General features: G+C 31.0%; 1 protein-coding gene across 3 annotated transcripts in view; it reads right to left on the reverse strand.

Moving 5' to 3' along the window:
* LOC143085622 (glutamate receptor 3-like) overlaps positions 1 to 9054 on the reverse strand; it is a 50744-nt gene extending 41690 nt beyond the window's left edge. For 2 of the 3 annotated variants that reach the window (XM_076262082.1, XM_076262080.1), the window contains exons 1-2: positions 8659 to 9054; positions 3938 to 4084 (exon numbers count right to left, since the gene is read on the reverse strand). In XM_076262082.1, the coding sequence (XP_076118197.1) occupies positions 3938 to 4084; positions 8659 to 8752 (241 nt within the window). In that variant the 5' untranslated portion in view covers positions 8753 to 9054. The remainder of the gene's footprint in view (positions 1 to 3937; positions 4085 to 8658) is intronic. The other variant, XM_076262081.1, reaches the window with a different exon arrangement.
* Between the last annotated feature and the right edge of the window lie 5230 nt (positions 9055 to 14284).

Genomic DNA, 14284 nt, shown 5'->3' on the forward strand with positions numbered 1-14284 from the left:
TGCATGTTAAAGGTCTACAGCAAGTTAAGCCAAACAATGAAATTGGCATGATTTTGTTATTCTAATTTGTATTGAAGATTTTCAACTGAACCATTCTAGAAAGAGAACCAACGTAAATGGCAAAACTCATACACACACAATTAAGTGTAACTTATGTATATAATGAGGATGACCGTAACTGCGACTATGCTAATAACAGATTTAAACAGAGAAAATAAACATCACATGCATCGACAAAGCTGCATGCTTGAATTTTAGTTTTATTAAAAAATCAGAATAATGTCTAACAATAATCATAACCAATTGTGATTTATCGTACATTATGACAGCTATAACCACTATCTAGTCGTTTTTCGTTTTTTAAATAATAATTCACCATGAATACAAGCCACATTGGATGTCAATGAAAATTGCTTTCTTCAATTTACACGATATAAAATTACATAATAACAAATGAATCGTTTGTCAGTAGTCTAATAGACAACATGCAAAATTCAACTTCGTAAGCATTGTCTTCTCGTTACACGTACAGATTCGTTAAATCTTGACGATGGAAACACATTGTTGGGATGACGCGCTGTCAATTAAGCTCGTGCAAACCAATGCATTATTTCAAATTGCCTAATTAAGATCAGCACTTTATGTTAAAAGAATAATGTGTATTCTTGCTTGTAACAATCCTTTCATTAAATTTTATGCCCTTCTGATGACTAGAAATTATTATTAGATAATTGGTTGTGAAGGTCATTTTTTTTTCGATAGTTCAGTAAAACATCAAATGCATATGTTTCAATACTTTGTTTAAGTGCAGAGTACAACATTACAAAGGTTGAGGAATAATTAAACTAGACAAAACACACCAAATGATTGTTTATATTGTGCATTTTTTTGGCTCATTATTAAGGATTGCACTTGACCAACATTTTTGTTGGATTTAGAGGTAGTTTTTTTCAACAAATTGTTGGCATGCTTATGAGAACGAACTGCTATTTTATTATGTCTATGTTTTGTTCACACATTGTTGTCAATATAATGGATTTAATGCGACTGTCATACAAGTGAGATGTTAAGCTAGCTTAAGACCAAGTTGAGTTCTCCATTATCTACGTAAGAAAATGATGTTCCAAGTCAGGAATATGACAGTTGTTATCCATTATCCATTCGTTTGATGTGTTTGGGCTTTTGATTTTGTCATTTGATAAGAGACTTCCTTTTAAATTTTCTCGAAGCTCAGTACTTTTGTGATTTTACTTATTTTTGACGCATCTTCAGTTTCTAAGAATAAGTTTGTTGGGAGACTAAAAACACGCATTTCTACCAATATCTGAATCATTTCTCTGATAGATACTAAAAGTTAATGATCAATAAGAGCTGCATTTTTTATAATGCTTAAAAGTAAAAATCATTTTTATCTATTTGATCACAAGTCTCGTGTTGTACTACAGAACATGACGTAACCAGCAATATTTACACACAACGATAGATTGATTTACTAGGCATAACCTTTCATATCAGAACAACACTTCAACGCACGATATTTATTTGATAGGCAGAACATGAAGGATTATTTGAAAATATTATAGACATATGATGTGGAAAAGTCGATATTTTAAGCAATCATGCAATTTTGACATTTTAGCTTTCCTGAAAATAATAGAATGTTGGAATCCGATGTCGGATAAGATCATTGATGGAACACAGATCATATTTTTATTAAAATTTTGACAAATTGTGTCTCATTATCAAAGTAATAATTTTCCCACCCTGCAGTCTGTTATTCGGTACTAACATTTTCTAACTTATACTTGTAAATGATCTTTTTTCTTCCGAATTTGAAACTTCTTAATTTTGTAGACAAAATTTTCGTTTGACTAAACACTTTAGCATTTGTCTGGTTCATGTACCCTAAGACATTAATGTTTTTGGTTTCCAGCAGTTCACAACTCTTTTGTGAAAGTATATTGACCAGTTAAAGAGTATTAGACGGTATAATTTCAAATCATCCTTTGCATAACTATGATCTTACTTTAGTAACTGCAAGCATAAATATGTTTAATGAACATGATTTTCTTTAATATCACGTTTTCAGTGAAGTCATTTGTGTAGTATGTTCTTTTGAGTTTCTTTAGTTAAACACATAGGATAAGATTACAACAAGGAGGATCAAAATATAAAAAAATCTAGTTATTCGTTCTCGCTCAAAACAAAGACAACAGTAGTATACCGCTCTTCGAAATTCATAAATCGATTTAGAAAAAAACAAATCCAGGTTACAAATTAAAACTGAGGAAAATACATCAACTATAAGAGGAGAACAATGACCCAACAGAAACACTAAAATGAAACACACACAGAAACACACTATAAGATAACAATAGCCATTTTCCTGACTTGGTACAGGACATTTTAAGAAAAAATGGTTGGTTGAACCTGATTTTGGGGCTAGCAAAACCTTCTGCTTTAATGGCAATGTTAAATATAACACAAAAAACAGACTCTCTCCTCAGTAGTTGTCATGTGTAACATGATCATTGATCTGTTTTGTTGGGAACATTCGATGTTGACGGAAGATCTTTGAATTTGGGGGTTTGGTCTTCCAACAGACCATTTAAATCCCAATGTGTACCAATTGCGCTCCTCTACTTGCAGATTTGGTTTTGTATTCCTATAAAGCAGAATTTATTCAAGGGCTTGTACAGAAAGGAAAAAAGAAATTAACCCAGTCTTTTAATTTCACCTTTCGGTATATTGATGATGTACTGTCTCTTAATAGTAATAGATTCAGTGATCACTTACATTTAATATATCCAAGTGAACTTAAAATTAAAGATACTACCGACACAGATATATATATACTTCATATTTAGACCTTTTTCCCGAAATGACTACTGATGGTAGGTTAAATACCTAAATTTATGACAAACGCGATGATTTTAATTTTCCTATAGTCAACTTTCCATTTCTGTGTAGCAACACCATAGCGGCACCAGCATATGGAGTATGTGTGTCTCAATTGATACATTATTCTAGAGCTAGCTCAATATACGTTGATTTTGTTGAACGAGGAATACTGCTTTCTCAAAAGTTGCTAAGACCGGGCTATGAATCTATCAAATTAAGGTCTTCACTCAAGAATTTTACAGTCGCCATTATGAGCTGATTAGCCATTATGACAAAAGTGTGTCAGAAATGATATCTGATATTCTTCCTCAGTCATAATTACCTTCCATCATTACCGAACTAAACAAAGAAATGACCCGACGCGTGCCGTATACGGTGCAGCAAATGCTTACCCTTCCGGAGCACCTGATTTCACTCCCGGTTTTAAATTATTTATTATTTGTAACTATTGATATAAATGTCTTTTGGTTTTGTGAGTCTTTGACAACTTATGTTAAATCTATTCGTAACCTTTTTAGACTTTAAACAGGCTGTTATATTTTATGTTTTAAACTTTATGTTGTCTATTAGTTATTTGCGTCTCAAGTTATATTTCTACCTTGCTGACGAAAATCCAACATGGTTTGTTTACTCACACATATGTTAATGTTTGTATTATGTTTTATATACAAAATATACTGTAGCTTGACTGATAGACGACAAATAAAGCGTGTATTTTTTTTTCTTACAAATTCTTTATTTACAATGACAATTAATAAAAGGGTCATGTTAAGGAAAGGGAAAAAAAACCGAAAAAAACGACATCAATGCATTTACATGTAGATCTACGTTAAAAGGAAATAATAACGACTGATAAACAAGGGTAAATTCATTTAATCTGTTTCCGGATATGCGGTTCTGTTCTATGATAGTCCTTGTCCTTATTAAACAAAGTCACTTAAGACCAACCGTACATACATTTAAATACACAAAGCTAGCAATATATAGACGTACCATAGACATGCATAGAGGTAATTGTTAATATAAAGCTACTTACTTGATTTTGTGAAGGAATAACTGTCAGCAATATTAGTTTTATTGAGGAAATCTTTTATTTTTATGGTGTTCTTTTCCATCTGTAATAATTCTACGCCAAGTCTGTAGGCTCTTTCACTTGACTTGTCTTCTTCGTCAATGATAAACCCTGTTCAAATATAAGACACCATCATGTCATTGGTATTTTGTAGGATATTATGTTGCTTTAATAGATTTTGAAAATAATATCAAAGATAGCGAGATGATGGCATGACGACAGGTCGACGATGATATATGAAATGTTGCTGAACAATATTAGTTACATGGTGTGTGACTGACATAATACGATAAATATGAGGTCAATAACTTCCATAGTGAGCGAGAGCGAAGGCGGAAACCCATAAGGAATTTACTGACCCCATATGCATCGCATTAGGTTATCAGCAAACTGTGTAACGATTTTATCTAACCGACTTGCTTTGGACTATACAAAAAATATGCCAACTTTAACAACCTTTTGGATTTTCTGATAACCTAGAAATAGTATCACACATGTTTCCTTTTGAGCACAGCTCATGTATGTACTGTTTAGAAGTCGAACACTGGAATTTCACACACGACACACACATGAACATCTAGTTCTGTTTCCTGAGTTTCGGATAGATTCAATGCTGCATTAAGCTGGCTTACCTCGTCATGCTCGTTTGGCTTATCAGAACCTAACTCAATTGGCTTGTCATTGCTTATGTCATCTGGCTTATCAGAGCTTTGAAGATGCTGAATCAGATCTTCTTCAGTCTGTAAAGAGCCCCGAATATCTTGAGGTAGTGATGATGGCGATAGTCCTATCTTAGCATCACAGTCAAACATTGCCTTGTATGGTGGTCTATTAATACCAGAATGATGACTTGCTTTTTTTTCAAACTGAACAAATGTCAACCCTATATTCCACCTTTTGCTGTTGTACTCTCTTATCCAGATAACCAGCATATCTTTAACATCTGTATTTTCTCTTTTAACACTTCCCTGTGATTGAGGATGTCGAGGTTTTCCATGAACTATTGTACAATCTGCCCACATGTCGTTCCGTTCTTTAATGAGATTGGCCGTAAATTCACGTCCGTTATCCGACTGCAGGATATGTGGGGCACATAGAGACATTAAAACTAGTAAAACATAAACACTTAACCTGCAGGCTACACTTTTAAAGAATAATCTTAAATTTATTTTACTCAACCCTTTTTTGTAGCTTTACAATATATTTTATCATCTATTTCATGTATTTCATATTAACACAATTTGCCTGAAAATTTCAGGCATTTTACAAAATGACTAGGTTTTTTTAGGCATTTAACAAAATGCCTAACAATTCAATAATTTTACAAAATGCCTAAATTGAGAAAATGCCTGTAACATATGCACACCGTCAAGAGAATGATATATGTGTATTGTTATAACTAAATCGTGTTTTAACTTTTCCTACGCGTCGTCACGAGTTTCTACATTTGTTTTATATTTGTTATATCAATATGATTAATAATTATTATTTTATATCATCGCATATTCCTATGATAATATTAAGAATGTTAATGGGGGATATATCAAAGAGACATCAACTTGACCTAAAAGCAGAAAATAGCTGATGACCACCAATGCAATGGGTCAATTAACGCAGAGATAAAATCCCGCACCCAGAGGTGGGTCTCAGATGGCCCCTATGAAAATGGACGTCATACCAAACTTCAATACATATAAATGCACTAAAATTAATAAAGTTATGTCTCTAAAAATTTAAACAATCAGGGATTTGCCTTAACCTATAAGTCCTCCATTTTCTTCAAAAAGTTTACTTATATTCCTTCAACGTAGTAACTAGACAAATTTAGAACATTTGGAGGCCATGTGACGGAACAGATTGAAAGGTTTACAGTACAGGCTGGAACCGTATGTACATACATTTTAATTGGTTAAATTCGCACGTCCAAGTTCAATCCACCATTTTCTGCATAAGAAAATGCCTTTACCAAGTCTGGAATATGACAGTTATTATTCATTCATTTGATGTGTTTGAGCTTTCGATTTTGACATTTGATTACGGACTTTTCGTTTTCAATTTTCATTTTCATTTTCCTAATTGTGATTGTAACATTATTGGTGTTAAATGGTTTCATGGTTAGAGAGTGTTGGACATCGTCGACATAATAATTGTAGGCAGACAATTGTATTCAATTTACCCAGTGTGGCATTATCTGTTTTTCATCTATAGAAAGGTCAGTTTCTGATTGAACCATTTCTAATATTAAGGATTTCTAACTAATCAATTGTACAATGTCAAACAAAGAACGTTCGCATTGAAACTGTGACGTCTCTTAACATAAATAGAATCTTATTACACTTTAATTAGTATGTCAATCAAACGTGTAGCTTATGGACACCTTAAGGAATTATAATGAATATTCTATCATTCGTTCATCTTTTCCCTTGCAGTAATCATGCTTTAAACGCCTAAACGCATACTTAACCCTATCACAGGCGTTGTGTTGTTGTTGTAGCATTGTCTCGTGTTTTGTGATTCGGGAACCTTTTACAGCTTATCAGTCAATTGATATGTGATTTGCGCATTGTTCCATGCCGTGTCTGTACTTTCTTTTGACTCAAATGAGGAGTTGACTCATTTCCAATTATACCACATATCCTTTGTGTATATATCAACATAGCTATACTGTTTTTTATTCGTTTGTTTCAGCATATCAAATTTGAAAAACACATGATCTTTTCTATTAAAAATTGTTTTATGCATTTAGTCAACCATTTAACACTGAATAATTCGTAGCAGACAAATATTTTTTTCTCTTGCAAACATGAATGTTCATACTGTTTTAAAATTCAGAAAATCTTACACTGTTGCGTTTTATTTCACTGTAACAGTTATTGAATGGAAATATATAGTCTTGAAATTTAGTTGTTCATTGACAAGATAGTTGACAAGTTTCGTTGACAAAATAGAAGGCAAATTCTTTAAAATAAATTTCATAAAAAAAATTGAAAGAAGATTTGTTGTGTTTTCCGAATAATATTATTTTAATATGATTGTTAATGGTGATGTCAACAATTAATGAGTTTTCAGGTATCGTTTGATAGTGCCAAAGTTCGAATACTGCAATGGTACTCGACTAATCCGGATCGGTTTCCTTTTTCTTTTTTCATAAATAAAATTTTCGTTGAACGCCCCATGTATATTAAATTATTTATCACTAACTAATTGTAGTTTCAACACCTTTTTTTTTTCTTTAAAGTTTTTACAAGTTGTCTTAAAGTTTGTAATTTATTCTGCACATTTGTATAAGTATTCTTTGGTCTGAAAAAGACGTCAGTGTTTATTCTCTGCAATTAAGCATTATTTGCAAATTTGGCAGTAATCATGAGTTAATTTGAAGTTTTTCAACAATAGTTTTTTTTTACTTTCAGAATCATTGAATAATAAGGATGTAATATGGATTTGTTTTACAAACAGCTAGAAGTGTCCACATTGAACAACAAACATACTTAAGGACTTATGGCCTTTTATGCGTGGAATATGAACATCGATCAAGAAACCTTCGCTCGATGAATTATTCCTTTTTTTAATTCTTTTGTCAAAAAATCACTTTTAATCCCAGTGTCTTTTCCCTATGAACAAATGCATATGCATCAGCATTGATTTGAATACGTATATGATAAATGTAACCACGTGGTTATGTGAAGCAGGATTGTGTGGTCGCACTTTGCAACAAACCTACATTTATATCATTTTCCGTAATTACTATTTTTAACTTTAACTTTACTTTGATATTTTTATAAAGTTGAATTTAAATCTATCTCATACTTGCAGAACGTTAACTCTGTAATTTATTAATAGAAAAAGACAAATAATTCCAATAGATATAGTTTTTAAATAACAAGTAAAGATCAAAACGCAATACATTTAGTTTTGTTTTTTCGCTTTACTCGATTTTTATCTCTTAATTTCTAAATCAATCATTGCAGTCTGTTCGGTATTAAAAAAGACATCAAATAAGTGTTGAATAGTCAAGAGGCATATAGTTATTTACATACTTTTATCATTCATTTTAAAGAGGAGCTACATGTATTTAGTTGGTAAACTGCTGAAAAATCCAAACTACGTAAACATTAGTCATTTAAAAAAGTATTGGCCATTAAGGTATTGTGTGCAATGTGTAAGCTAACTTTCTGTAAGACTTTAATGTAAATTCAATTTCAATGAGCATCTTTTAAAACACAGTGTAAACATTCGGTCAAAGATCATATTTTATACTCGTTCAACAAGTTTAAAAAGATATTGTTCTAGCTATTGCAATGATCATCTACACACTGTACCATTATTTTGTCAGAAATTGTATAACGTTAAACATTTCAGCATTTACTTATATCCCAGGTTCAACAAACAGTTATGATACGAGCGAAATTTACACAAATGAACTTGACATTACATATGCTTTATTTCAGATTAAGGATTCGTATTTTATTAGAGCGGGGAATCATTTGTATGTTTACAAAATTGTATATCTGCTTATGGTATAATCAAAAAGTGGAGTTGGAAATCTCATCTTAGAACGGAAATTTTAAAACTCCTTTATATTGAAGGAGATTTTCTTGAAAAAAAACACGGTTGTTCAAAGTAAACTATATCAGCAAATGGATTTGTCTGCTAATCTTTCCAGTGCTCAATTTAAGACAGCTTACCTGTGTTTATTTGTTTCTTCGCCAGGGACACTCTTGTCTTTACACAACATATCCATAACGAAAACAAGGAAACTTCCAGCACTATTAATTGCATTGTAGAAATCCTGATCTGAATCAATTCGAAAACAGTTTTTTTTCTCCCTCAGTTTTTGTTTTGCAGAACGTGTAAAACCGAATGTCTACGATCGTTCTTTAAATAATAGCAAACGTTGTTACATATATTGATTACATTTCAATAATTTTAATCATATTGCATCGACAGAATTATCAGATGTTTTAAACGTTCTGAAATATGAAAACACAACTTACATTTAACGCTTCATAAAATTTTCATTCAGTTGACGTAAACCTTCATTAGGAGAAACTTTGCATTTAAATGCAAACATACGTACGATTATTGTTTCCATCTTGTACACCTTCACTTTGATGATACGTAATGGCACAGGGGACCAGTAAATTGTCTCATTGCCTACATTCACTAGTTGCTCACTTCAGAGATTGATATTGAGCGTAATGCCTTCACAGTTGTAATGTAATTTACTAACCCCATGACGGAACAGACGAGCTCTTTTTTCCGGAGATCCATTTGATTTCATTTATTATGCATGATCGACAATATTTATATTGTATAATGACACCTATAAATATTGAACGTGTTCCTGAAACTTCACTCGGTTTAGTAATGTAAGCTTTTGTTTAATTTATTATTGTTTCTAATCGATAATCATGAAGTACCCATTCCGTCTTATTGTAAGCAATTATACAAGGAGCGTGAAATGTAATCAAACGTCGCTGCTGTACTAATAACTTGTAGTGTAACAGTTATATAGGGCGGGCTATTGATAAAATCAACTACGATTTCTAATATGTTCTATCTGAGAGAAGATTCAAGTTTCGCCAATGTATTTTTCTTATATATTTTTTTTTCTCATAACAACAATTAATTTTGACATTTGAACTTGTTATTACTTTTGCTAAGTTTAAACAAACAAAAAAATACAACAAAACTGATTTTGACAGTGATTTGCTCTACGCAGTTTTTTTTTTTTTGGCTCTTGAAATTTATGTTTTATATGAAACATTCGTTCATTATTTAAACCTTAATTTAATTATATATTTTCACAATAACAGCAGCATAAAGGTATGTAAGAAAATAAATTTAGTGGTTTTAGGAATACAATTCAAATTATCAAGAATAGTCTTAACTCTATGTATTACAAACCAAATAGAATAAGATAATTTAACATAATTTCAAAACATAACAAACTTGATTTTGTGTGATTCAATAATAACATACATGAAATACTTTTTTAAAAACCTTATTTGTTGAAATATTAGACTTCCAATTTGTGTCCTTTATCTTTAATTAATTAATATTTTTGATTAGGTTTAAGTTTTCTAATTCTATTCTTTGTTTACTACATCCTCCAACAGTTCGGTTTATTTTTAATTGTGTTGTTAGTTTTGATTGTAAAAAGTAAAATCACAAAAATACTGAACTCAGAGGAAAATCCAATCGGAAAGTCCTTAACCACATGGCAAAATCAAATGACAAAACACATCAAAGACGAATGGACAAGAACTGTCATATTCCTGACTTGGTACAGGCATTTTCAAATGTAGAAAATGAGAAGTTGTACCATTGTTGAGGGATAAGAACCAATAAATAGCAATTTCTTTCTTTATCACTTATGTTTTTTTTTTATAAAGAAGTCGTCCTTCCTTTCATACCGGTTTAATTATAAAATTTACAATTAGAAATATGTCTATCTTTTGTTCGTCTAGCATTCGTTCGTACTTTGTTAAATCTACAATCTGCCCTCGTTACATGAATTCATTTATTCGGAAGGATACATACAACGCTTAAAACCTCTCAGTCAATTTACTAGTATAATTTACAGATATCCATTGTATATTTAAAATATATATTATGAATATCTGTAACCCACTGTCATACATATGCATGATACACGTATAAACATATACATGTACTGTCTACAGATAGAGTTTCTACTATTATATCATATAAATTAAAATTAAATAATTTATATATGCCAATGTGTGACGCCGGCATAATGTAATTAAATCTCGTTAATGGATATTTTACATTTTGAACCTCAATCTCACTTCATCCTTCTTGGAATTTCCTATTCATGGCGTTAATGGTGCTACTTAATTTATACTGCATGTGTGTTTCAGTGTTTCTTGATAATAATATTATGTTAATATCTTGAAAGATTCCTATTTTTTTAATTCTAAATTTTCTCCTCTGTTTTGATGGCTTCTTCAATATCATTTAGCGTTAACATTTTCGATTTGATATCATTGACACCTCATTCATATGATATCCACATCTCTTTCATTGCTTTTATGTCAATATTTATAATTAATTTCTTAATAGCTTTCATTTTTGTATCAGATCTTGTGCTTGGATAGCAATTACAAGAGCGACAATAGATTACTCAGAAATATGTCGAGCAAGTACTTTTGAACCTGCAGGGAGTCGCATGCTTTCGATATGAACATTTTCTGTAAGTAATTAATACCAAGGATTCACATTCAACTAACATTTTAACAGTTTTAATCATCTCGAAAGGATTACTGAAGAAAATTCGAAAATGTTATCACCATCTTCTTTTATTTCCGATATTTGTTTATAACGAAATTTTAAGGTTTTATCTAGGTTGTATTTAGTTTCTCTTGTAAGTTTGGTTGTCATGTTTCATGATTTGGTGTGATATGTATGCTGTAATGTCCTAATACATTATGCCATTTTGTAGGTGTAACCAGCAATTGTTTACCTTCATTTTAAATTTTGAAACGTGAGAGCCAATAACGATAATTTACAGGTAGATGCAATGTACGTCTCTTCTGTACTAAACAACCTCGTTGTTCCATTTTCCTTCTTGTTTGGTTTGTTTTTTTGCTGTTCTTAATTTTTTGGTCCATGTTTTTGCAATATTTCTCTCATTGTCCATTTTGTAAATAACAACCGAACCGCAGTAGTAATTTAATAAAAAAAAAAAAGGCAAGAAACGCATACGAAAGAGTAACATAAATTAATAGCATAAAAGAGTTTATTTATATATGTTACAGGCATTTTCTAAATTTAGGCATTTTGTAAAATGACTGAATTTTCAGGCAGTTTACAAAATGCCTAATCTTGACAGGCATTATACAAAATGACTAAAATTACCTAGTCATATTGTAAAATGACTGAAATTTTTTAAACAAAATTCAACAAATTGCCTGTCCAGTTTTAGGCAATTTGTAGAAAAAAGATATCATTGAGATGCAATAAAAAAAAGAACAAAAACACAACATCTCGGAAATAAAATAACCATGATTACTAATGATTCGAGAATTAATTCATTTTGCAAAAAACAGATTGGAAGGTTTGTATGTCATAGGATATGTCCTTTTAGTGAAACTAAGTTAAGTATGTCCTCACTTTGTATTAAGTTACTGAGCGTCACTGATGAGTCTTGTGTAGACGAAACGCGCGTCTGGCGTACTAAATTATAATTCTGGTACTTTTAATAACTATTTACTAGTAGTAAATTTATCATTATGTTGTCAAAACAACAGAGGGACAAATTGTTCTTTCAATAGAATAACATTTACAATGAATTTTTAGAACATCTAGATTTAAAATAGTGAATTGAAACATATGAAGCAGAGAAATCATTTGTTTATATTTGACTGATTGGTGTTTACGTTTGGTTATAATTCATCTTGGTTATTTCTGCAGTGGATTGACATGGGTAAAGAACATGAAATCAAACTGCCACTTGCTTTTGAAATAACGGTGTTTTGGATAGGGACAAAAAAATCCAATTGAAAAAAGGTCATAGGGTTCTCAATGTGCAGAGCGTGCTGCAATTTACTGACATGGGGCAATATATTTAATGTTCCCATTCAGAAAGAAAGAATGAAAATTTATACATTCACAACCAAACTTATTCACCTCTTTAGCATGGGTTTTGCCATTCACGGCAAGGTCCTTTTTTTTGTTGTGATTCAAATATAAGTATCTGAGTTTAAATAAAAAGAACATATTATTTGTTAGACTTACTACCGCAAGGAAATTCGTGGGTCTTTGCAATCTGATAAATTAACAAAACAGTAGTTAACTGTGGTAAAAATCTTAAAATTCGCAAAAAAAACCCAGATTTTACGGCAAACAATGTATTTGCAAAAACTCAGGACAAATATTGTGTAACAGTTCAGTTCTGTCATCCCAACATTTTTGAAATAACAAATAATTGTCCAGCTCTGTGCTTCTGTGAATTTGGAATAATTCAGTAAAAAAAAATTTATGTAAACTCTTAACATTCAGTAACTATCAAATTTTCAATCGTTTTTTTTTTTAACATTTTATTTTATTAAACAAATTTCAGGCATTTTGTAAAATGCCTAGAAAAATTAGGCATTATGTAAAATGACTGAATCTTGCAGGCATTTAAGAAAATGCCTAAAATTTTCAGGCATTTTACAAAATGCCTAAATTTAGAAAATGCCTGTAACATATATAATGCAATATGTGGTGCCAATCTTAATGAATGTCTGTAAGCAAGACAAAATTGTAAGGAAAAGAAAAGAAAATGAAGGTTGCTACCAAAAAAAGTAAATCAATCACAAAAAGGATACCGAAATATTATGCCTTGTCGAATTACATATAAAGTACGTGTAGTCTTTATCCAAAAGACGAGTGTCTGTACAAACTGTCACTGTATACATTGATTTGGATCAAATAGCAATTACAATATAATTTATTGGGAACTATAAATGGTTTGCCACCAGTATCAAACACACTTACGAACAGCACATATCATATTATTAAATGACAATAGAGAACTACTGATAAGGTTAATAAACTATATCAGGTACAAGAAAATACAATATAATTTAACTGGTTATGATCATTACCCCCTTCTGAAACCTCCATCAGTAATAGAACAAAGTTCTTTGGTAGAAAATGAAAGTGTGAGGTGATTTGGAAAATGCATTTAATTCTAAAATATCGGTATTATAGACTACTGAAATAAAACAAAATGGCATCATATTTAGATTTAAGTCTTATTTCAAACTATATTTGTAACTTATACTTAGTATTAAATATATTTTTACAATGGTACATTACTTATCTAGAATAACTTACGAAATCAAAATAGATTGTAATGTATAGTGCTTTAATTTACTTGACTTGTTCCTGTTTCCATCGTAGAATAATTGCATGTCAAACAAAGTTCTATTTTGAATTTTGTTTCAAAAAACCTTAAAATTATTTTGTACTGAAATTAGTAATTGAAATGAATTATTACTTCATTGATGTATTTAGATATCACCCACAACTAGTTAATTTGATAAACATCATTTCCATAAAAAGATGGACAAAAACCCTGCATGTTTGTAATAATATACATGGTTGTAACCAACTTATCATGTAGCTTTGCTAACGTTAAATTATACATCCGAACGAAACAGATTAGTGGCGGCGTACTCAATTACCCAACGATGGAGGCACATTCATTATCAATTACTGTTTAAGGCATTACAAGTTCCTTCTACGGCGGGTTTAGTTTGTCACTCATACAATCTGCTATTGTTCTGTGTGACAAAACAT

The sequence above is a fragment of the Mytilus galloprovincialis genome, chromosome 8 (assembly GCF_965363235.1).
Source record: "Mytilus galloprovincialis chromosome 8, xbMytGall1.hap1.1, whole genome shotgun sequence".
NCBI classification, from domain to species: Eukaryota; Metazoa; Mollusca; class Bivalvia; order Mytilida; family Mytilidae; genus Mytilus; species Mytilus galloprovincialis.